The sequence below is a fragment of the Oncorhynchus nerka genome, linkage group LG12 (assembly GCF_034236695.1).
Source record: "Oncorhynchus nerka isolate Pitt River linkage group LG12, Oner_Uvic_2.0, whole genome shotgun sequence".
Lineage (NCBI taxonomy): Eukaryota > Metazoa > Chordata > Actinopteri > Salmoniformes > Salmonidae > Oncorhynchus > Oncorhynchus nerka.
Window position 1 is genome coordinate 15758450 of NC_088407.1, and position 26308 is coordinate 15784757.

The 26308-nt window shown below is 43.5% G+C and overlaps 1 protein-coding gene across 1 annotated transcript in view; it reads right to left on the reverse strand.

Annotated features, from left to right (window-relative positions):
- LOC115118108 (collagen alpha-5(IV) chain-like) overlaps positions 1-26308 on the reverse strand; it is a 123071-nt gene that overhangs the window by 60245 nt on the left and 36518 nt on the right. The window contains exons 2-13 of the mRNA XM_065025280.1: positions 19808-19867; positions 19565-19654; positions 19410-19454; positions 12360-12404; positions 10455-10517; positions 9765-9818; positions 9631-9657; positions 9388-9468; positions 9043-9105; positions 3914-3949; positions 3560-3601; positions 3300-3392 (exon numbers count right to left, since the gene is read on the reverse strand). Coding sequence (XP_064881352.1) covers positions 3300-3392; positions 3560-3601; positions 3914-3949; positions 9043-9105; positions 9388-9468; positions 9631-9657; positions 9765-9818; positions 10455-10517; positions 12360-12404; positions 19410-19454; positions 19565-19654; positions 19808-19867 — 699 coding nt within the window. The remainder of the gene's footprint in view (positions 1-3299; positions 3393-3559; positions 3602-3913; positions 3950-9042; positions 9106-9387; positions 9469-9630; positions 9658-9764; positions 9819-10454; positions 10518-12359; positions 12405-19409; positions 19455-19564; positions 19655-19807; positions 19868-26308) is intronic.

Here is a 26308-nt window from a genome sequence, read left to right on the forward strand (position 1 = left end):
CTTTTAAAGAATGACCAGGCATCCTCAACTGACGGGATGAGGTCAATGTCCTTCCAGGATACCCGGGCCAGGTCGATTAGAAAGGCCTGCTCACAGAAGTGTTTTAGGGAGCGTTTGACAGTGATGAGGGGTGGTCGTTTGACTGCGGCTCCGTGGCGGATACAGGCAATGAGGCAGTGATCGCTGAGATCCTGGTTGAAGACAGCGGAGGTGTATTTGGAGGGCCAGTTGGTCAGGATGACGTCTATGAGGGTGCCCTTGTTTACAGAGTTAGGGTTGTACCTGGTGGGTTCCTTGATGATTTGAGTGAGATTGAGGGCATCTAGCTTACATTGTAGGACTGCCGGGGTGTTAAGCATATCCCAGTTTAGGTCACCTAACAGAACAAACTCTGAAGCTAGATGGGGGCGATCAATTCACAAATGGTGTCCAGGGCACAGCTGGGAGCTGAGGGTGGTCGGTAGCAGGCGGCAACAGTGAGAGACTTATTTCTGGAGAGGGTAATTTTCAAAATTAGTAGTTCGAACTGTTTGGGTATGGACCTGGAAAGTATGACATTACTTTGCAGGCTATCTCTGCAGTAGACTGCAACTCCGCCCCCTTTGGTAGTTCTATCTTGACGGAAGATGTTATAATTGGGTATGGAAATCTCTGAATTTTTGGTGGCCTTCCTGAGCCAGGATTCAGACACGGCACGGACATCAGGGTTAGCAGAGTGTGCTAAAGCAGTGAGTAAAACAAACTTAGGGAGGAGGCTTCTGATGTTGACATGCATAAAACCAAGGCTTTTTCGATCACAGAAGTCAACAAATGAGGGTACCTGGGGACATGCAGGGCCTGGGTTTACCTCCACATCACCCGCGGAACAGAGAAGGAGTAGTATGAGGGTGCGGCTAAAGGCTATCAAAACTGGTCGCCTAGAGCGTTGGGGGCAGAGGATAAGAGGAGCAGGTTTCTGGGCATGGTAGAATATATTCAGGGCATAATGCGCAGACAGGGGTATGGTGGGGTGCGGGTACAGCGGAGGTAAGCCCAGGCGCTGGGTGATGATGAGACAGGTTGTATCTCTGGACATGCTGGTTGTAATGGGTGAGGTCACTGCATGTGTGGGAGGTGGGACAAAGGAGGTAACAGGGGTATGCAGAGTGGGTCTAGGGGCTCCATTGTGAACTAAAACAATTATAACTAACCTGAACAACAGTATACAAGGCATATTGACATCTGAGAGAGACATACAGGGAGGCATACAGTAATCACAGGTGTTGAATTTGGAAAGCTAGCTAAAAACAGTAGGCGAGGCTAATCCGCTATCACAACAAACAGCAGGTAAAATGGCGTTGACTAGGCAACGGGGCCGACAGGTAAGACAAACAAGCAGAAAGGAGTACCGTGATTAATGGACAGTCCAGCGTGCGTCAGCTATGTAGCCAAGAGATCAGTGTCCAGGGGGCAGCGGTGGATGGGCAGGGGGGCTGGGCTGGCGAGTGTTATCCAGGTTTTTAAAAAAAACTAACAATGACTAACTAGCTTGTAGCTAGTTAGCTGGTTAGCGTCTGGAGGTTCTTGAGTGTGTCATAAAAATAAAAATAAGAGTAAAAGTAACAGCGATTCCGTATCACATTGGGTGAGGCAGGTTTCCGGAAGGTATAAACAAGATAAAAATCAAAAAGAGATAGAAAGTAAATGGGGTCAGAGAGTGATTGGCACGCGGTGGTTCAGACGGTTAGCAGGCCTGTGCTAACAAGCTAACAGTTCGTAGGCCCGAGCTAGACAAGGTAGCAGTTAGCGGACCGGAGCTTGACAAGCTAGCCGTTAGCAGGCCGAATTAGCAAGCAGGGAGATAGCGAGGGCTAGAGAGTTAACCTTTGGGGGACGTCGCGATGGGGTGAGTCTGTTTATTCCTCTTCATGCGGTGAGCTGGAGATACAGCGATTCAGAAAGCTCGCGGGCCTTGGCCAGCAGATGGATCTTTGGCGATGTCGCAGCGGAAAAGCCTGTTGAAACCCCCTCGGGCGATTATGTCGGCGGACCAGTCGTGATGGATCGGCGGGGCTCCGTGTCGGCAGTAGAGGGTCAGTAGAGGGTCCAGGCCAATTGGCAAATTAGGTATTTTTGGACCTCTTCAGCGAGTCGGGAGATGGGCTTAGCTCGAGGCTAGCTCCAGGCTAACTGGTGCTTGCTCTGGGACAGAGACATTAGCCAGGAGTAGCCACTCGGATTGCAGCTAGCTATTTACGATGATCCGGTATAAAGGTTCAGAGCTTGCGGTAGGAATCCGGAGATGTGGTAGAGAAAAAGCAGTCTGATATGCTTTGGGTAGATGTCGCGCTGGTGTCCTAGTTAGCGTTGAAGACCGCTAGCAGTGGCTAGCTAGTAGCTAGTTAGCGGCTAGCTTCTGATGAGGGTTCCGATTCTAAAGTATAGAAAAAGCAGATCCGTACCACATTGGGGGATGCGGGTTGCAGGAGAGTATATTCAGCACTATACAGGACGGGACAAGACAAAACACACGTCCGACTGCTACGCCATCTATCCACAGGTCACACAAGCTACCCCAACTCATAATAATGACAGGAAAGTGCATTCGTATAGTGTAAGAGGTCCTTAGTTGACACTAAAAGGTTGTATTTTATACCAATTTGAAGAGAGAAAAGTTCTTAATTTGTTTAAGATTACAGGGGGTCCCACATGGGTTCCTGACCTCACGTTTGGGAACCACTGAGTTACAGCCAAACAGGAGCACATTAATGGCTGTCAGTTTACATGACATGTCATAACAGAATCTACTAAGCCAATATTGATGTTCATCAAGTTCAACAAGTGACAATTAAAAACCTTATGACGATCCAGATGATTCTGAGTCTATAGAGATCCTCTATTACAGTCATTCTATGTAACTCTATGGAGTTTCTGAGTTTATAGAGATCCTCTATTACAGTCATTCTATGTAACTCTATGGAGTTTCTGAGTTTATAGAGATCCTCTATTACAGTCATTCTATGTAACTCTATGGAGTTTCTGAGTTTATAGAGATCCTCTATTACAGTCATTCTATGTAACTCTATGGAGTTTCTGAGTTTATAGAGATCCTCTATTACAGTAATTCTATGTAACTCTATGGAGTTTCTGAGTCTATAGAGATCCTCTATTACAGTAATTCTATGTAACTCTATGGAGTTTCTGAGTTTATAGAGATCCTCTATTACAGTAATTATATGTAACTCTATGGAGTTTCTGAGGTAAAAAAAACTGAAGAAATTCCTGATCAATCAGGGAAAATGTTTAATGTAGGACATTACCGTTTCTCCTTTCTGAATACTCGACACTGAGGGTCTTGTTTGCTCCCCAACTTGTCCTGGTGGTCCGGGAGGTCCCTGCAGACCTGAATTACCCTACACACACACACACACACACACACACACACACACACACACACACACACACACACACACACACACACACACACACACACACACACACAGACACACACACACACCAGTATTCAGGAGTGCCATTCGTTACCACCCATTGATGACAGTCCTTCCCTTGCGGTTCCTACCTTATCTCCTTTGGGACCTTGGAAGTTCAACCCCATGTTTCCCTGTAGAAGAAGAACAAGAAGAACGTATTACTGCCTTCAAATCAAATGGTATTTGTCACATGCTTCATAAAAACAGGTGTAGACTAACAGTGAAATGCTTCATAAGCAACAGGTGTAGACTAACAGTGAAATGTTTACTTACAGGCCCTTCCCAACAATGCAGAGAGAAATAATAATAACACAAGGAATAAATACACAATGAGTAACGATAACTTGGTTGTATATATGGGGAACCAGTACCAAGTCGATGTGCAAGGGTACGAGGTAATTGAGGTAGATATGTACACATATTCCGTGTGTAAAGCAACTCACCTTTGGACCAGGAAGACCAGGAGGCCCGGGACGACCCTACAAAACGGCACACAACTTTATTAACAACACATTAACAACTTTATTAAGAAAATATATAACTATTAATAGAATAATAAAATGTTATAATGACGCAAACTACATTGGATCAGTTCTTACCCAGTTAGCACATAACGTTCTGAGAACTATATGTTTCTTAGATGGGAATTTCAATACTTTAGCATAACGTTCCTACAGGTTTCCTCATGGTTCTACTTATAGCAATATTCTAAAATTGTTCAGAGAATGGGTTAAGAAATGACATTTTTCTGTGGGAATTTCAGTACTTCAGCATGATGGTTTCTACATGTTTCCTCGTGGTTCTATTTAAAGTCATGTTCTCAGAACATTAAAAAAACTTTCCATAAAAACCTCAAGAAAACATTAGTAACATTAGTAACATTCAATCAACATTCTAAGAATGCAATTTCAAAACAAATTACCCTCCATTCTCAGCATCAACAAAACTCTATCTATCTTGATAAGTGTGTTCAGGTGTGTTGGCCTCAACCGTTAATATCACAACTGGTAGTGATTGGGGGTCCCATAAGGCGGTGCACAATTGGCCCAGCGTCGTCTGGGTTTGGCCGGTGTTGGCCATCATTGTAAATAAGAATTTGTTCTTAACTGACTTGCAGAGTTAAATAAAATGTTTTTAAAAAATGTAAATAAAAAAAATATATTGGCCACACCTGATCTGAAAGAGTGCTTGTTTCCTTTGAAATGGGGTCTGTTTGAATAGACTAAAATGTGCAGTTTTGCATAAGTAAAAAAAACACTGCATATTAACTCAATCCTGGTGTTGCAGTGCGATGGATTCCATGAATAGAGAACAGAAGATCATAGGTTTGAATCTCAGTGATGCTGTGCTAATATAAAAATGACTTGTGTTTGCATGATTAATGCCTAAGCAAATGAATGTATATGTGTGATTTGAGTTCAAAACATTTAACTTAAGCTAAAAGTCTTATTGAAACATTACCTTCAAATAATTTATCATTTCCGTTCTCAGAATGTTAATAAAACCTCCCAGGAACACTTTAATGGAACCATGGAAAAACATTCTCAGAACCTCCCTGTGTCACGCCTTGGTCTTAGTATTTTGTGTTTTCTTTAATTATTTGTTCAGGCCAGGGTGTGACATGGGTTTATTGTGTTGTCTTATTGGGGTTTTTAGTAGGCATTGGGATTGTGGCTGATTAGGGGTGTGTCTAGTATAGGCTTGGCTGCCTGAGGCGGTTCTCAATCAGAGTCAGGTGATTTTCGTTGTCTCTGATTGAGAACCATATTTAGGTAGCCTGGGTTTCACTGTGTATTTCGTGGGTGATTGTTCCTGTCTCTGTGTAGTTTCACCAGATAGGCTGTAATAGGTTTTCGCATTCCGTTTGTTGTTTTGTTTATATATAGTTATTTCATGTATCGCTATTCTTCATTAAAAAACATGAGTAACCACCACGCTGCATTTTGGTCCGACTCTCCTTCAACAGACAAACGCCGTTACAGCCTGCAACCAAAAACGTTCGTTCCCACAACATCCAAGGAACCAAATGTGCTAGCTGGGATGAAACTGAATGTCTAGAATTAGAAAAATATTCAAACTTGTAAAAGTTGGCCCAATTCTTAATATTCGGCACTGACAAACACTACTGGAAGTAACATGTCTGGGACCAGCTTGCCTGGGGACAAGTCTGGGAGCAGTCCCACAGAACATACTGGATGTCACAGGTCTGGAAACAGTTTGACTGTGTAAAGTCCCTCAGATCATGGATGTTAAAGGTCTGGGAACAGTTTGACTGTGTAAAGTCCCTCAGATCATGGATGTTGAAGGTCTGGGAGCAGTTTCACTGTGTAAAGTCCCTCGGAAAATACTGGATGTCACAGGTGATGAGCTCTAAAGCAAAGTCTCACAACTCAATTGTTAGTTGAAAACTGTTTTCATCCCCTCCCCAAATATAGAATGTGTAGATAATTGGACAAGGCTTTAACTCCTCTAGTTCCACAATGAGATAGGGTGCAGGCCAGGCAGCAGGCTGTTAGCCAGCCTGCCAGCTTAGTGGAGTCTGCCACGAGCTCAGTCAGTGTAGACAGCTCAGCTACCCCCATTGAGACAGTGTCTGTGCCTCGATTTAGGTTGGGCAAAACTAAACATGGTGGTGTTCGCCTTAGCAATCTCACTGGAATAAAGACCTCCTCCATTCCTGTCATTATTGAAATAGATTGATACCTCACATCTCAAAATAGTGCTACTTAATGTTAGATCCCTCACTTCCAAGGCAGTTATAGACAATGAACTAATCACTGATCATAATCTTGATGTGATTGGCCTGACTGAAACATGGCTTAAGCCTGATTAATTTACTGTGTTAAATGAGGCCTCACCTCCTGGTTACACTAGTGATCATATCCCCCGAGAATCCCGCAAAAGCGGAGGTATTGCTAACATTTACGACAGCAAATTTCAATTTACAAAAAAAAATATATACATATTTTTTTCCATCTTTTGAGCATCTAGTCATGACATCTATGCAGCCTACTCAATCACCTTTTGTAGCTACTTTCTGCAGGCCTCCTGGGCTGTATGCTCACTGACTTCCCTGAATTCCTATCGAATCTTGTAGACATGGCAGACAATATTCACATTTTTGGTGACTTAAATATTCACATGGAAAAGTCCACAGACTCACTCCAAAATTCTTTCAGAGCCATTGTCGACTCAGTGGGTTTCGTCCAACATGTCTCTGGACCTACTCATTGCCACAGTCATTCTCTGGACCTAGTTTTGTCCCGTGGAATAAATGTTGTGGATCTTAATGTGTTTCCTCATAATCCTGGACTATCAGATCACCATCTTATTATGTTTGCAACCACAGTAAATAATCTGCTCAGACCCCAACCAAGGATAATCAAAATCCGTGCTATAAATTCAAAGACAACCCTAAGATGCCTAGATTCCCTTCCAGACTCCTTCCACCTACCCAAGGACGTTAGAGAACAAGAATCAGTTAACCACCTAACTGAGGAACTCAATTTAACCTTGCGCAATACCCTAGATGCAGTCGCACCCCTAAAAACAAAAAACATTTGCCACAAGAAACTAGCTCCCTGGAAAATCCCGAGCCCTGGAGCAAGCTTCCAGAAAATTGTAACGGAAATGGCGCTCCACCAAACTGGAAGTCTTCCGACTAGCTTGGAAAGACAATATCGTGTAATATCAAAGAGCCCCCAATGCTGCTCAAGCTTCCTACTTTTCCAACCTAACTGAGGAGAAAAAGAACAATCCAAAATGAACTAAAAAGCAGAATTCCACAAGAGAGGATGGCTTTCACTTCAGACTTGATGAATTCATGAACTTCTTTGATGAAATGATCATGATCGTTAAACAAATGACGGACTGTGAATCTGTGTGTTTCTCCAAACCTCCGCTGTCTCCGCTGTCCTGAGTCTGCACACAACTGCCAGGAACTAGGATCAATGGAGAAAAGAGTCCTGGCCTCTAAACCTTCAAGCTGCATACTGGACCCTATCCAACTAAACTACTGAAAGAGCTACTTCTTCAGTGACCACAGAGAGTCAGGACACCCGTTTAACATCCCACCTGAAAGACAGCACCCTACACAATGGAATGCCCCTAATCACTGCCCTGGGGCATTGAGATATTCTTTTTTTAGACCAGAGGAAAGGGTGCCTCGTACTGGCTCTCCAACACCACTTCCAGCAGCATCTGGTCTCCCATCCAGGACCAATCCTGCTTAGCTTCAGAAGCAGGCCAGCAGTGGGATGCAGGGTGGTATGCTGCCAGCAGTGGGATGCAGGGTGGTATGCTGCCAGCAGTGGGATGCAGGGTGGTATGCTGCCAGCAGTGGGATGCAGGGTGGTATGCTGCCAGCAGTGGATGCAGGGTGGTATGCTGCCAGCAGTGGGATGCAGGGTGGTATGCTGCCAGCAGTGGGATGCAGGGTGGTATGCTGCCAGCAGTGGGATGCAGGGTGGTATGCTGCCAGCAGTGGGATGCAGGGTGGTATGCTGCCAGCAGTGGGATGCAGGGTGGTATGCTGCCAGCAGTGGGATGCAGGGTGGTATGCTGCCAGCAGTGGGATGCAGGGTGGTATGCTGCCAGCAGTGGGATGCAGGGTGGTATGCTGCCAGCAGTGGGATGCAGGGTGGTATGCTGCCAGCAGTGGGATGCAGGGTGGTATTCTGCCAGCAGTGGGATGCAGGGTGGTATGCTCCCTATAATTATCTCCCTCTCTCCTTTCCCTCCCAGAGGACCTCATTCATAGGTCCATGCCTCGGGACTACCTGGCCTGATGACTCCTGGCTGTCCCCAGTCCACCTGGTCGCGCTGCTGCTCCAGTTTCAACTCTTCTGACTGTGGCTATGGAACCCTAACCTGTTCACCGGATGTGCTACTTTTCGAAACTGCTGTTTTCGACTCTCTCTCTCTCGCTCGCACCTACTGTCTCAACCTCTGAATGCTCGGCTATGAAAAGCCAACTGACATTTACTCCTGAGGTACTGACCTGTTGCACCCTCAACAACCACTGGGATTATCTATGAATGTTTGAACATCTTGAAGAACAATCTGGCCTTAATGACCATATACTCTTATAATCTCCACCCAGCACAGCCAGAAGAGGACTGGCCACCCCTCAGAGCCTGATTCCTCTCTAGTTTTCTTCCTTGGTACCTGCCTATCTAAGGAGTTTTTCCTAGCCACCTTGCTTCTACATCTGCATTGCTTGCTGTTTGGGGTTTTAGGCTGGGTTTCTGTACAGCACTTTGTGACATCAGCTGATGTAAAAAGGGATTTATAAATACATTTGATTGATTGAATGAGGTCTGGGACCAGTTTGACCGTGTAAAGTCCCTCAGAACATACTGGATGTCACAGGACTGGGACCAGTTTGATTGTGTAAAGTCCCTCAAAACATAACAGATGTCACAGGACTGGGACCAGTTTGATTGTGTAAAGTTCCTCAGAACATACTGGATGTCACAGGACTGGGACCAGTTTGATTGTGTAAAGTCCCTCAGAACATAACGGACGAGTGCCGGTTGTCAATAACATGATTTGGGCTGTTACTGTACTGTACCTCATAACCTCTGGGGCCGGGAGGGCCGGTAGGACCGGACAATCCCGAGAGGCCTTGGTCACCCTAGAAACAAGACAGACACCACAAACGTTACACAATGACCTCTGGGTTGAAAGACACAGGTTTACATCTCCCATAATGGATTACCATTTGTTTGATTGATTGATTTTGAAAATCCAAATATGAACAATATATTATATTAGCCTACTATTTGATAAAACCAATCACTCGACAAAGTCTAATTAAGGTTTTCTCTTTTATCTGTCTGAATACAGACTTTAGAATTGTAGGTCAGTTAAAATCAGTTAATTTCAAAGTGGGTCTATGGTTCTATAGAAAACTCACAGGAACGCCAGGCAGACCAGGCAGACCTGCACCTCCTATCTGTCCGAAACGTTCAGATCTGATGATGTCACCTGGGTCTCCCTGTAGAGGAGGTTAAAGCGGAACCCATCACACATTGGGGTCGTATTCATTAGTGGACTCCGTAGCACGTATTAGATACACTGTTGTTTCCGAGTGAATTATATGAGCCAGTACTTAATCTAAAAGAGGACAACAGTTTGCCGGGACAAATACAGTAGTTACCTTTTGTCCTGGAAAACCAGGTGGACCCTGAAGAGGAGGGAGACGAGAAAAAAGGGATACATTTTAAAGTGTCAGAGACTTTCTCAGAGAGACATGAGAGAGACGACACTGTGTGTTGTGTGTAAGGTACTCACCAATCGACCCTCCAGTCCGGGGAAGCCTGGACTTCCTGGAAATCCTCGCTCACCCTGAGATGAGATAGAATTAAAGCTGCAATACAGTATGTGACTTTTTGGGCAACCTGACCAAATTCATATAGAAATATGAGTAATAGATATGGCATTCTCATCGAAAAAACAAGTCCAAGCAGCGGTAGATATGTTCTATGTGTGCTATTTCTATGTTTCCCTGTTCTTAAGTTTTGTTTTTGCATCTTTTACTTTGGGTTTTGTACACCAGCTTCAAACAGCTGAAAATACAATATTATTGTTTAAGGAAAATATATTTCACAGCAGTTTAGATGGTACAATGATTCTCTAATCAATGACTGCTTGATTTGTGACATAAACTGAAATTAGGCAAACTACTACAATTTTAGCAACCAGGAAATGGTGGAGCGATTTCTGCATATTGCACTCCAGCCCAGGGTTACTTTTCCAATATGCTATATGCTTTGACTCAGTAGCCTTACAAGCGCAGATAATAACAGAGTTCTGCCATCTAGTGGCCAGGAGTGATACAACATCACATATAATACCAGAGTGCTGCCATCTAGTGGCCAGGTGTGATAGAACAGTTTTAGTCCAAATTCAATCTAACCCGAGTTCTCTTAGGACTCGACAGAGTCGTATCGCTTTCAGTCAGCTGTAAAAATAGTAACCCACCTTAGTCCCGTTGCAGCCTGCAGTTCCTTTGGGGCCTGGGGGGCCATCCTGTCCCGGGAGACCCTGCAGGAGAACACAGGCACAGAGACAACAGGAAGTCACACATCACACAGGAAGTGAGGTTACACAGCGATGCAGTACGGAACATTCAGATAAAATGTATGGCGTAGAACCATAAAGGATGATAGAGGCCTCTAGTGGCCAAAAGGCTGTCTTAGCATAGGCAGCGGCATTGAGGGCTTCCACCATTTTAATGTAGCCAACTGGGTGGGACTTATAACTTCATTGGCTGACTCCTCCTGGTGACCCTGTTTCTCTCATGTCCAACCGGGTCATCAGGCCGGATCAGCTAATCGAGAAGAAGACAATTGACTACTTAAAAATGTAGATTGCCTCAATGATGCTGCCCATGCTGTCACAGACGCTATAATGGCAGAGACTCAAAGATGAGTCTATCTATCTATCTATCTATCTATGTGTACAACATAAATAACTGTTGTAAGACTACATTTGGAATCGTGTCAGTTCTATTCATTATATGTTCAATCTGCACCCTGGATGTCATGTGATGTTAAAAATAGCCAGTGATAGTTCAGCAAAGGTCCCACCGTCTCTCTACCAGAAGGGCTAGGCTATATAGATAGGCTAGGCTACATAGATAGGCTAGGCTACATAGATAGGCTAGGCTATATAGATAGGCTAGGCTACATAGATAGGCTAGGCTATATAGATAGGCTAGGCTACATAGATAGGCTAGGCTATATAGATAGGTTAGGCTATATAGATAGGCTAGGCTATATAGATAGGCTAGGCTATATAGATAGGCTAGGCTACAGTTGAAGTCTGAAGATTACATACACTTAGGTTGTAGTCATTAAAACACGTTTTTCAACCACTCCACAAATGTCTTGCTAAAAAACTATAGTTTTGGCAAGTCGGTTAAGGACATCTACTTTGTACATGACACAACAAATTTTTCCAACAAGTGTTTACAGACAGATTATTTCACTTATAATTCACTGTATCACAATTCCAGTGGGTCAGAAGTTTACATACACTAAGTTGACTGTGCCTTCAAACAGCTTTAAAATTCCAGAAAATGATGTCATTGCTTTAGAAGCTTCTGATAGGCTAATTGACATCATTTGAGTATGGGTCTTCAAATGGACAATGACCCCAAGCATACTTCCCTAATGGACAATGACCCCAAGCATACTTCCAAATGGACAATGACCCCAAGCATACTTCCAAATGGGTTTCCCAAATGGACAATGACCCAAAGCATACTTCCAAATGGGTCTTCCAAATGGACAATGACCCAAAGCATACTTCCAAATGGGTCTTCCAAATGGACAATGACCCCAAGCATACTTCCAAAGTTGTGGCAAAATGGCTTAAGGACAACAAAGTCAAGGTATTGGAGTGGCCATCACAAAGCCCTGACCTCAGTCCCATAGAAAATGTGTGGGCAGAACTGAAAAAGTGTGTGCGAGCAAAGAGGCCTACAAACCTGACTCAGTCACACCAGCTCTGTCAGGAGGAATGGGCCAAAATTCACCCAACTTATTGTGGGAAGCTTGTGGAAGACTACCCAGAACGTTTGACCCAAGTTCAACAATTTAAAGGCAATGCTACCAAATACTAATTGAGTGTATGTAAACTTCTGACCCACTGAGAATGTGATGAAAGAAATAAAAGCTGAAATAAATCATTCTCTCTACTATTATTCTGACATTTCACATTCTTAAAATGAAGTGGTGATCCTAAATGACCTAAAACAGGGAATTTTTACCAGGATTAAATGTCAGGAATGGTGAGAGTTAAATGTATTTGGCTAAGGTGTATGTAAACTTCCAACTTCAACTGTATATAGTAAAAGATGAGAAATAAAAGCAGGAAACTCACTGGAATTCCTGGTGTTCCGGGGAATCCAGGCAGTCCGGGAGGTCCCTGTGGGAGTAACAGGGACAATGAATCAATAAGAGGCTGGTGAGGGGAGGACGGCTCATAATAATGAATAGAATGGAGTGAATGGAATGGTATCAAGTACATGGTAGTCAGGTGTTTGATGTGCTTGAGACCATCCCATTTATTCCATTCCAGCAATTACTATAAGCCCTTCCTCCCCAATTAAAGTGACACCAGCCACCACTGATCAATAAAATACTTTGAGAAATGGTACATCATACACAGTGGTGTAGTGCAGCCCTCTCTCACTTTTTTTTCCAATTTGAGAATACACAGAGCTGGTAAAACTATTTCTGGAAAATATATTTTGATAATTAAATATAGTTATTTAGAATTTACCACTAACATTCAATGAAAAACAAAAAAAAAAAAAAATAATTGATGATATTTAAAGCAGCCTAGAGGTAAATGATGATTTCTTCCCAGTCCTCTCTCTGACATTGGGGAGAATAAGAAAGAACTATGAGCTAGGTGTATGCACTGTGAAGAACTATGAGCTAGGTATATGCACTGCACAGAACTATGAGCTAGGTGTATGCACTACAAAGAACTATGAGCTAGGTATATGCACTGCAAAGACCTGTGAGTTAGGTGTATGTACTGCAAAGAACTATGAGCTAGGTATATGCACTGTACATAACTATGAGCTAGGTATATGCACTGCAAAGAACTATGAGCTAGGTGTATGCACTGCACAGAACTATGAGCTAGATGTATGCAATGCAAAGAACTATGAGCTAGGTGTATGCACTACACAGAACTATGAACTAGGTGTATGCACTGCACAGAACTATGAGCTAGATGTATGCACTGCACAGAACTATGAGCTAGATGTATGCACTGCACAGAACTATGAGCTAGGTATATGCACTGCACAGAACTATGAGCTAGGTATATGCACTGCAAAGAACTATGAGCTAGGTATATGCTCTACAAAGAACTATGAGCTAGGTATATGTACTGCAAAGAACTATGAGCTAGGTGTATGCACTACAAAGAACTATGAGCTAGGTGTATGTACTACAAAGAACTATGAGCTAGGTGTATGCACTGCAAATAACTATGAGCTAGGTGTATGCACTGCAAAGAACTATGAGCTAGGTATATGCACTGCAAAGAACTATGAGCTAGGTATATACACTACAAAGAACTATGAGCTAGGTATATGCACTGCAAAAAACTATGAGCTCGGTGTATGCACTACAAAGAACTATGAGCTAGGTGTATGCACTACAAAGAACTATGAGCTAGGTGTATGCACTGCACAGAACTATGAGCTAGGTGTATGCACTACAAAGAACTATGAGCTAGGTGTATGCACTGCATAGAACTATGAGCTAGGTATATGCACTGCAAAGAACTATGAACTAGATGTATGCACTGCAAAGAACTATGAGCTAGGTGTATGCACTACACAGAACTATGAGCTAGGTGTATGCACTGCACAGAACTATGAGTTAGGTATATGCACTGCACAGAACTATGAGCTAGGTATATGCACTGCAAAGAACTATGAGTTAGGTATATGCACTGCAAAGAACTATGAGCTAGGTATATGCACTACAAAGAACTATGAGCTAGGTATATGCACTGCAAAGAACTATGAGCTAGGTGTATACACTACAAAGAACTATGAGCTAGGTGTATGTACTACAAAGAACTATGAGCTAGGTGTATGCACTGCACAGAACTATGAGCTAGGTGTATGCACTACAAAGAACTATGAGCTAGGTGTATGCACTGCACAGAACTATGAGCTATGTATATGCACTGCAAAGAACTATGAGCTAGGTGTATGCACTACAAAGAACTATGAGCTAGGTGTATGCACTGCACAGAACTATGAGCTAGGTGTATGCACTGCACAGAACTATGAGCTAGATGTATGCACTGCAAAGAACTATGAGCTAGGTGTATGCACTGCAAAGAACTATGAGCTAGATGTATGCACTGCAAAGAACTATGCGCTAGATGTATGCACTGCAAAGAACTATGAGCTAGGTATATGCACTGCAAAGAACTATGAGCTAGGTGTATGCACTACAAAGAACTATGAGCTAGGTGTATGCACTGCACAGAACTATGAGCTAGGTGTATGCACTGCACAGAACTATGAGCTATATGTATGCACTGCACAGAACTATGAGCTAGGTGTATGCACTACAAAGAACTATGAGCTAGGTATATGCACTGCAAAGAACTATGAGCTAGGTGTATGCACTGCAAAGAACTATGAGCTAGATGTATGCACTGCAAAGAACTATGAGCTAGGTGTATGCACTGCACAGAACTATGAGCTATATGTATGCACTGCACAGAACTATGAGCTAGGTGTATGCACTACAAAGAACTATGAGCTAGGTATATGCACTGCAAAGAACTATGAGCTAGGTGTATGCACTGCAAAGATCTATGAGCTAGATGTATGCACTGCAAAGAACTATGAGCTAGGTGTATGCACTGCACAGAACTATGAGCTAGGTATATGCACTGCAAAGAACTATGAGCTAGGTATATGCACTACAAAGAACTATGAGCTAGGTGTATGCACTGCACAGAATATGAGCTAGGTGTATGCACTGCACAGAACTATGAGCTAGGTGTATGCATTACAAAGAACTATGAGCTAGGTGTATGCACTGCACAGAACTATGAGCTAGGTGTATGCACTGCAAAGAACTATGAGCTAGGTGTATGCACTGCACAGAACTATGAGCTAAATGTATGTACTGCAAAGAACTATGAGCTAGGTGTATGCACTACAAAGAACTATGAGCTAGGTGTATGCACTGTACAGAACTATGAGCTAGGTGTATGCACTGCACAGAACTATGAGCTAGATGTATGCACTGCAAAGAACTATGAGCTAGGTGTATGCACTACACAGAACTATGAGCTAGATGTATGCACTACACAGAACTATGAGCTAGGTGTATGCACTGCAAAGAACTATGAGCTAGATGTATGCACTGCAAAGAACTATGAGCTAGATGTATGCACTGCAAAGAACTATGAGCTAGGTATATGCACTGCAAAGAACTATGAGCTAGGTGTATGCACTACAAAGAACTATGAACTAGATGTATGCACTGCACAGAACTATGAGCTAGGTGTATGCACTGCACAGAACTATGAGCTAGATGTATGCACTGCACAGAACTATGAGCTAGGTGTATGCACTACAAAGAACTATGAGCTAGGTATATGCACTGCAAAGAACTATGAGCTAGGTGTATGCACTGCAAAGAACTATGAGCTAGATGTATGCACTGCAAAGAACTATGAGCTAGGTGTATGCACTGCACAGAACTATGAACTAGGTATATGCACTGCAAAGAACTATGAGCTAGGTGTATGCACTACAAAGAACTATGAGCTAGGTGTATGCACTGCACATAACTATGAGCTAGGTGTATGCACTGCACAGAACTATGAGCTAGGTGTATGCACTACAAAGAACTATGAGCTAGGTGTATGCACTGCACAAAACTATGAGCTAGGTGTATGCACTGCAAAGAACTATGAGCTAGGTGTATGCACTGCACAGAACTATGAGCTAGGTATATGCACTGCAAAGAACTATGAGCTAGGTGTATGCACTACAAAGAACTATGAGCTAGGTGTATGCACTGCACAGAACTATGAGCTAGGTGTATGCACTGCACAGAACTATGAGCTAGATGTATGCACTGCAAAGAACTATGAGCTAGGTGTATGCACTGCACAGAACTATGAGCTAGGTGTATGCACTGCAAAGAACTATGAGCTAGGTGTATGCACTGCACAGAACTATGAGCTAGATGTATGTACTGCAAAGAACTATGAGCTAGGTATATGCACTGCACATAACTATGAGCTAGGTGTATGCACTGTACAGAACTATGAGCTAGGTGTATGCACTGCACAGAACTATGAGCTAGGTGTATGTACTGCACAGAACTATTAGCTAGATGTATGCACTGCACAGAACTATGAGCTAGATGTATGCACTGCACAGAACTATGAGCTAGGTGTATGCACTGCACAGAACTATGAGCTAGGTGTATGCACTGCACAGAACTATGAGCTAGGTGTATGTACTGCACAGAACTATAAGCTAGGTGTATGCACTGCACATAACTATGAGCTAGGTGTATGCACTGCACAGAACTATGAGCTAGGTGTATGCACTGCAAAGAACTATGAGCTAGGTGTATGCACTGCACAGAACTATGAGCTAGATGTATGTACTGCAAAGAACTATGAGCTAGGTATATGCACTGCACAGAACTATGAGCTAGGTGTATGCACTGTACAGAACTATGAGCTAGGTGTATGCACTGCACAGAACTATGAGCTAGGTGTATGTACTGCACAGAACTATTAGCTAGATGTATGCACTGCACAGAACTATGAGCTAGATGTATGCACTGCACAGAACTATGAGCTAGGTGTATGCACTGCACAGAACTATGAGCTAGGTGTATGCACTGCACAGAACTATGAGCTAGGTATATGTACTGCACAGAACTATAAGCTAGGTGTATGCACTGCACAGAACTATGAGCTAGGTGTATGCACTGCACAGAACTATGAGCTAGGTGTATGCACTGCACAGAACTATGAGCTAGGTATATGCACTACAAAGAACTATGAGCTAGGTGTATGCACTGTACAGAACTATGAGCTAGGCGTATGCACTGCACAGAACTATGAGCTAGGTGTATGCACTGCACAGAACTATGAGCTAGATGTATGCACTGTACAGAACTATGAGCTAGATGTATGCACTGCACAGAACTATGAGCTAGATGTATGCACTGCACAGAACTATGAGCTAGGTGTATGCACTGCTCAGAACTATGAGCTAGATGTATGCACTGCACAGAACTATGAGCTAGGTGTATGCACTGCTCAGAACTATGAGCTAGATGTATGCACTGCACAGAACTATGAGCTAGGTGTATGCACTGCACAGAACTATGAGCTAGGTGTATGCACTGCACAGAACTATGAGCTAGATGTATGCACTGCACAGAACTATGAGCTAGGTGTATGCACTGCACAGAACTATGAGCTAGATGTATGCACTGCACAGAACTATGAGCTAGGTATATGCACTGCGAAGGCCCATCACAGGCTTGACCACTTTGGCCAATCAGAACATAAAAATAAAAACATCTAAATTCACTGTGTTGGCCTTGGTGTCATAAAACTCCACGGACCCCTCTTGGCTCAGAGCCGTATGTGACCGCTACTTGGTTAAGGTGCCAAGGACTCACAAACCAGTGGTCACCACAAAGCCCAAAGAGCCTGACCCTCTCTGGGTGTTGCTGTAGTCCTGCTTGAGATAGTTAGCCTACATTGGCTATTGGTTGAGACGCAGGGCCCGTTCTAGCTTGGTTTGTCAGGCTGGGAAAATGGAAACGTGAATTCGGCCAAATTGGAGGTAATAATGCATTTTGGTTATCGTTTATTTAGATGTGTGAATACACCACACCAAAAGCTTGAATTTCTGACTGTTTTAAAAACAAATTCCTGCCATTTTTTTATGGTCAATTGATTTGATAGCATGTTTAATCTATGCAAATACATTTTATGAATTGATAGTTCACCGTTGTTTTCTTTTATTCTGCAATAGGGAATATTGTAACCATGTGTTCAAGCTAATCAAAACAAAGTTGATTTATACATTGTGTAAGCTACACAATACAATGAAATTCCTTAATTGCATTAAAGCTCTCCTCCCAAATAGTTCAATAATATTAAGCTATATGTATTTGTACTTACAATAGGCTGTAGCCTACAAATAGCTGTACCACGTAGTCGTAGGACTATTGGGATGTAGGCCTACTGATAATTATTGTTGTTTGTTCCTGAACTGGCCGGATTGCAGTCCTTCTTCAGCCATCCATCATTGCAAGATCTTGTCGCTGTTCTTTCAGCACCACGAAGTGTCTCCAATCGCTTAAAATGACATCTCATCCAGACCTGTTGCCTAATAGTCATACTCATCACTTACTATTCGTATTACAAGTAGAAGACTATCACTTCCCACAATGGTGCTTGTTCAGGAAATGTAGATCAAAGATGAATCAATGTCTTGCAAGATCCCATAACGATGAATGAGTATTTTGCATAACAGAACCGAATATAATAGCGTACATTAGCATATAAAGATACTGTTACACCAAAAACACCCCCTAATTTCTAATTATATTCTAGGATATGGTTAACTGAAGCGTAATAGTCTAATTCTTTCTTCTCATGTGGCCAAAACCCAACAGTGTGATCCACTAGGCAGGAGATATGCTTTGACTGAAACAAAATACAAGAAAAGGTACTTGTTTGTTAACACCGTCCGCTCTGATTCACTGACAAAGCAGTACTTCAAGAAGACCTGCATATTCCCATCAAACTGATTGAGATCAAGCAAATGGTGGGCAAGGAGTTTGATGATTTCACCGGTAAAACGTGAATAACTATCAGTCACGATTGACAGTGATGCCTATTTGGAGGTGAGGTAATCTATGCCTAACTTGGTGTTTGAGGGTATTCAAAATATACCATTTTCATTTACATTTAAGTCATTTAGCAGACGCTCTTATCCAGAGCGACTTACAAATTGGAAATTTGCAAATTTTCTTTAGACAATAGGTGTGGGCACAGGCAGACGACGCAACTGGAGGAAGCATTATACACATCTTAATGAGATGCGATTCAATTGGCCACATCTGTCTGTACAAACTCTGATTGAGGAGATTATGACGTGATTAAAATAATAATAATAATAATAATAAAGTGCGCTCCCTCACCTAAAAATAATGCTCTACACCACTGTCGTACATTCACATCAGAAAGCAATAAGGCTACTTCCCGTTTGTCTTGGAGTGAAACGAGGACATCTGGTGGGCTAAGGTGAGTACTACACTCTAGAGAGGGCCATTTGACTGTGTACTGAACTGGTATATGGAGTGAGACGTGTGTGGGTCACGTCAGGTTACTCACTCTTATCCCTTTTGGACCTCCAGTCCCTGAAGGTCCGTCACTACCCTGAGAGAGAGAAGAAGATGGGAGGGGGGGTCGTTTTCAAGTGTCTAAATTCACAGATATGGTCAGGTATGATGTTTCTCCTACAACAAGATCCAGGAATGACCTCCTACCTTCTCTCCCCTGCCACCGATGGGCCCCTCAGGTCCGGGGAACCCCGGTACACCCAGCTGACCCTGTAGTCCTGGAAACCCCCTTTCACCCTATGGAACACAGAACACAGAACACAAAGTCATGACACCTCTTACAATGCATATTGCACACGGACAAAACAGTCATTACAAATCAGATCAGGAAATGATGTGTTATGGTTGTTTTGTACAGTAGGTTAGTGTGTGTGTGCATTTCACTCTCACCTTGACTCCTTTCACTCCGCTGCAGTCACACCTTGATCCCGTTGCACATCCATGACACGCCTGTAGGATGGAGAGAAGGAGATGGAGAGGGAGTGGGGGGGGGGGGTAGAGGGAGAAAGAGATGGAGAGGGAGGGAGGGGGTAGAGGGAGAAAGAGATGGAGAGGGAGGGAGGGGGGTAGAGGGAGAAAGAGATGGAGAGGGAGGGGGGTAGAGGGAGAAAGAGATGAGAGGGAGGGGGGGTAGAGGGAGAAAGAGATGGAGAGGGAGGGGGGTAGAGGGAGAAAGAGATGGCGAGGGAGGGGGGTAGAGGGAGAAAGAGATGGAGAGGGAGGGAGGGGGTAGAGGGAGAAAGAGATGGAGAGGGAGGGGGGGGTAGAGGGAGAAAGAGATGGAGAGGGAGTGGGGGGGGGGGTAGAGGGAGAAAGAGATGGAGAGGGAGGGGGGTAGAGGGAGAAAGAGATGGAGAGGGAGGGGGGGTAGAGGGAGAAAGAGATGGAGAGGGAGGGAGGGGGTAGAGGGAGAAAGAGATGGAGAGGGAGGGGGGGGTAGAGGGAGAAAGAGATGGAGAGGGAGGGGGTAGAGGGAGAAAGAGATGGAGAGGGAGGGAGGGGGTAGAGGGAGAAAGAGATGGAGAGGGGGGGTAGAGGGAGAAAGAGATGGAGAGGGAGGGGGTAGAGGGAGAAAGAGATGGAGAGGGAGGGAGGGGGTAGAGGGAGAAAGAGATGGAGAGGGAGGGGGGGTAGAGGGAGAAAGAGATGGAGAGGGAGGGGGGTAGAGGGAGAAAGAGATGGAGAGGGAGTGAGGAGAAAGAGTGAGAGAGGGGGAGAGGATCGGGGGAGGGGGGGTAGAGGGAGAAAGAGATGGAGAGGGAGTGAGGAGAAAGAGAGAGAGAGGGGGAGAGGATCGGGGGGTAGAGGGAGAAAGAGATGGAGAGGGAGTGAGGAGAAAGAGAGAGAGGGGGGAGAGTATCGGGGGAGGGGGGGTAGAGGGAGAAAGAGATGGAGAGGGAGTGAGGAGAAAGAGTGAGAGAGGGGGAGAGGATCGGGGGGGTAGAGGGAGAAAGAGATGGAGAGGGAGTGAGGAGAAAGAGTGAGAGAGGGGGAGAGGATCGGGGGGGTAGAGGGAGAAAGAGATGGAGAGGGAGTGAGGAGAAAGAGTGAGAGAGGGGGAGAGGATCGGGGGAGGGGGGTAGAGGGAGAAAGAGATGGAGAGGGAGTGAGGGGGTAGAGGGAAAAAGAGATGGAGAGGGAGTGAGAGAGGGGGAGAGGGATCAGGGGGTGGGTAAGGAGAGAAAGAGATGGAGAGGGAGTGAGGAGAAAGAGTGAGACAGGGGGAGAGGATCGGGGGGGGTAGAGGGAGAAAGAGATGGAGAGGGAGGAGGAGAAAGAGTGAGAGAGGGGGAGAGGATCAGGGGGAGGGGGTAAGGAGAGAAAGAGATGGAGAGGGAGTGAGGAGAAAGAGTGAGAGAGGGGGAGAGGATCGGGGGAGGGGGGGTAGAGGGAGAAAGAGATGGAGAGGGAGTGAGGAGAAAGAGAGAGAGAGGGGGAGAGGATCGGGGGGTAGAGGGAGAAAGAGATGGAGAGGGAGTGAGGAGAAAGAGAGAGAGAGGGGGAGAGTATCGGGGAGGGAGGGGGTAGAGGGAGAAAGAGATGGAGAGGGAGTGAGGAGAAAGAGTGAGAGAGGGGGAGAGGATCGGGGGAGGGGGGGGTAGAGGGAGAAAGAGATGGAGAGGGAGTGAGGAGAAAGAGAGAGAGAGGGGGAGAGGATCGGGGAGAGGGGGGGGTGGTAGAGAGAGAAAGAGAAAACGAGAGAGAGTATATGTTAGACAGATGCTCATGTGTTTGTCATTTCTCAGACAGCTTAGTGTAGTAGAGGTCTAAAACAGGGATGGGCAACTCCAGTCCTCCAGGGACTGATTGGTGTCACTCTTGTCTCTCCATCCCTACCAAACACAGCTGATTAATCACATTGCATTCTAAACTGAAGATACATAATTAGGTGATTATTGGAGTCAGGTGTGTTAGCTGAGGCAAAACTGACACCAATCAGGCCCTGGAGGACTGGAACTGCCCACCCCTGGTCTAGAGGGTAGGAGACTGCAGTACATAGTCTGAGCACAGGGTCTGAGGTGCAACACAGAGACAGTGATGAAATATATATATATATATATATACACTCACACACACACACACACACACACACACACACACACACACACACACACACACACACACACACACACACACACACACACACACACACACACACACACACACACACACACAACGTCCTCTACGGCAAAGTGTTGATAACTCAAGACCTGTGAAACACACCAACAACCCATGTTATTGTTAACATGACACAATACCACACTATATTACACAATACCCCTGTTAATGTGAACATTACACTATACTGTAATATACTACAAAATACAACACTACACTTTACAGTGCAATGGGAAAGTATTCAGACACCTTGACTTTTTACACATTTTGTTGCATTACAGCCTTATTCATCTATATACACACAATACCCCATAATGACAAAGCAAAAACAGGTTTCTATGAATTCTTGCAAATTTATAAAATAAAATAAGCAGAAATATCCCATTTACATAAGTATTCAGACCTTTTACTCAGTACTTTGTTGAAGCACCTTTGGCAGTGATTACAGCCTTGAGTCATCTTGGGTATGACGCTACAAGCTTGGCACACCTGTACTATACAACACCCCTGCTATTGTTAACACAACACTATACTACACTATACAACAGTACACTATACTGTACTATACTACACAACAGTACACTATACTGTACTATACTATGCTACATTTCACTATACCACACAATACTATACAACACCCATGCTATTGTTAACACACCACTATACTACACTATACAACAGTACACTATACTGTACTATACTATACCATACCACACAACACTACACTACAATATACAACAGTACACTATACTGTACTATACTATACCATACCACACAACACTACACTACAATATACAACAGTACACTATACTGTACTATACTATACTACACTATACCATACCACATAATACTATAAAACACCCCTGTTATTGTTAACACAACACTATACTACAATATACAACAGTACACTATACTGTACTATACTGCACTATACAACAGTACACTATACTATACTATACAACACCTCTGCTATTGTTAACACGACACTATACTACACTATACAACAGTACACTATACTGTACTATACTGCACTATACAACAGTACACTATACTGTGCTATACTACACTATACAACAGTACACTATACTGTACTATACTATACGTCACTCCTGTTATTGTTAACACAATACTATACTACACTATACTATACTACACTATACAACAGTACACTATACTATACTATACTTCACTCTTGTTATTGTTAACACGACACTATACAACAGTACACTATATTATACTATACTAGACTATACAACACCCCTACTATTGTTAACACGACACTATACTACACAACAGTACACTATACAACAGTACACAATACTATACTATACTATACTTCACTCCTGTTATTGTTAACACAACACTATACTACACTATACAACAGTACACTATACTATGCTACACTATACCATACCACACAATACTATACAACACCCCTGCTATTGTTAACACGGCACTATACTACACTATACAACAGTACACTATACTATACTATACTATACTACACTATACAACAGCACACTATACTATACTATACTACACTATACAACAGTACACTATACTGTGCTATACTATACTTCACTCCTGTTATTGTTAACACGACACTATACTACACTATACAACAGTACACTATACTGTGCTATACTATACTTCACTCCTGTTATTGTTAACACGACACTATACTACACTATACAACAGTACACTATACTATACAACACCCCTGCAATTGTTAACAGTACACTATACTATACTATACTTCACTCCTGCTATCACAACACAACACAACCCAACCCAACACGTCACAACACAACACTATACTGTGACATACTGTGACAACACATCACAACACAACATGTCACAACATGTCACAACCCACAACACATCACAACATGTCACAACACAACACAACACATCACATCTATGATCCCTTATTGATGTCACAGTGTAGATGAAGGGGAGGAGACAGGTTAAAGAAGGATTGTTAGGCCTTGAGACAGTTGAGACATGGACTGTGTGTGTGTGTGTGTGTGTGTGTGTGTGTGTGTGTGTGTGTGTGTGTGTGTGTGTGTGTGTGTGTGTGTGTGTGTGTGTGTGTGTGTGTGTGTGTGTGTGCTAATCAGAGGGTGAATGGGCAAGACAACAGATTGAAGTGCTTTTGAACGGTGTGCTGTAGTAGGTGCCAGTCGCACCGGAATGTGTTCAAGAACTGCAACCTTGCTGGGTTTTTCACGTCAACAGTTTCCCGTGTGTATCAAGAATGGTCCACCACCCAAAGGACACCCAACCGTGGGACGCATTGGAGACAAGATGGGCCAGAGTCCCCATTGAACGCTTTCGACACCTTGTAGAGTCCATGCCCCAAAGAATTTGGGCTGTTCTGAGGGCAAAAAGGGGTATGCAACTCAGCGTTTGGTATACTCAGTGTGACTAACTTTGACACGGCTTGACGTTTAAAGCTTCAAGGTTCTACCAAGAGAAGGAAGTCCAAAAATAACGTTTTCCTTTAGAAAATCCTCTACTCATGTCCCTACTGTGTACTAAATGGCACCCTACTCCCTATATGGTGCACTACTAATCCTTAAATAGTGCACTAAGGAGTGTTTAGGGAATAGGGTGCCATGTGGGACGAAGACTAGGTAAGAAGCATTAGAAAATTGGGGTTAAAAATACAACACAAGAAAACATACCGTTCTCATCTCTACTGAATCTCTGTGTGTATCTCTCCTTTGTCTAGGGTTGCATACTTCCCCAACTTTTCCAAAATTCCTAGGTTTTTCCAAAATCCCATTTGGAAGATTCCCGGAATCAGGAAGAAAAAGCCGAAAATCCACGAGTCCTCCAAACAGGATTCCTGGAATATCTGAGAATTTTGAGAAGGTTGCAAGAATTTTGCAACCCTATACAATTCTATCTGTATATGTCCTCTCTGTCTAAACACATTTCAGTCTGTAATCTGTACACAGTCAGTCAAACTACAGACCTGACTTTGTTTTCTCTGTCCACTGCGATATGAAAGGCTGTGACCTTAGAGAAGATAGAGTGTTCTGGTTTAGAATGTTTACAGTGTTACAGGTGGGTTCTAGTCTAAACACACTCTGGGAAAAGGTAAACATGTACTGAACATTTCTGGTGTGTGTGTGAGTGTGTGTGTGTGTGTGAGTGTGTGTGTGTGTTGTGTGTGTGTGTCTCTATCTCTACGTCTGTGGTTTACAGATACGGAAGACGAGTCATTTCTCTCAAAGAAAACAAGGAGAGGATCCATTCCCTTTCCTCACGGTGATTGGAAGATAGAATACAGTATTTCATTTAACTTCCCAACGGCTCTTTACAGCAGTGTTCTATAGTCTCTTTACAGCAGTGTTCTATAGCCTCTTTACAGCAGTGTTCTATAGTCTCTTTACAGCAGTGTTCTATAGTCTCTTTACAGCAGTGTTCTATAGTCTCTTTACAGCAGTGTTCTATAGTCTCTTTACAGCAGTGTTCTATAGCCTCTTTACAGCAGTGTTCTATAGTCTCTTTACAGCAGTGTTCTATAGCCTCTTTACAGCAGTGTTCTATAGTCTCTTTACAGCAGTGTTCTATAGTCTCTTTACAGCAGTGTTCTATAGTCTCTTTACAGCAGTGTTCTATAGTCTCTTTACAGCAGTGTTCTATAGTCTCTTTACAGCAGTGTTCTATAGTCTCTTTACAGCAGTGTTCTATAGTCTCTTTACAGCAGTGTTCTATAGTCTCTTTACAGCAGTGTTCTATAGTCTCTTTACAGCAGTGTTCTATAGTCTCTTTACAGCAGTGTTCTATAGTCTCTTTACAGCAGTGTTCTATAGTCTCTTTACAGCAGTGTTCTATAGTCTCTTTACAGCAGTGTTCTATAGTCTCTTTACAGCAGTGTTCTATAGTCTCTTTACAGCAGTGTTCTATAGTCTCTTTACAGCAGTGTTCTATAGCCTCTTTACAGCAGTGTTCTATAGTCTCTTTACAGCAGTGTTCTATAGTCTCTTTACAGCAGTGTTCTATAGTCTCTTTACAGCAGTGTTCTATAGTCTCTTTACAGCAGTGTTCTATAGTCTCTTTACAGCAGTGTTCTATAGCCTCTTTACAGCAGTGTTCTATAGTCTCTTTACAGCAGTGTTCTATAGTCTCTTTACAGCAGTGTTCTATAGCCTCTTTACAGCAGTGTTCTATAGTCTCTTTACAGCAGTGTTCTATAGTCTCTTTACAGCAGTGTTCTATAGTCTCTTTACAGCAGTGTTCTATAGTCTCTTTACAGCAGTG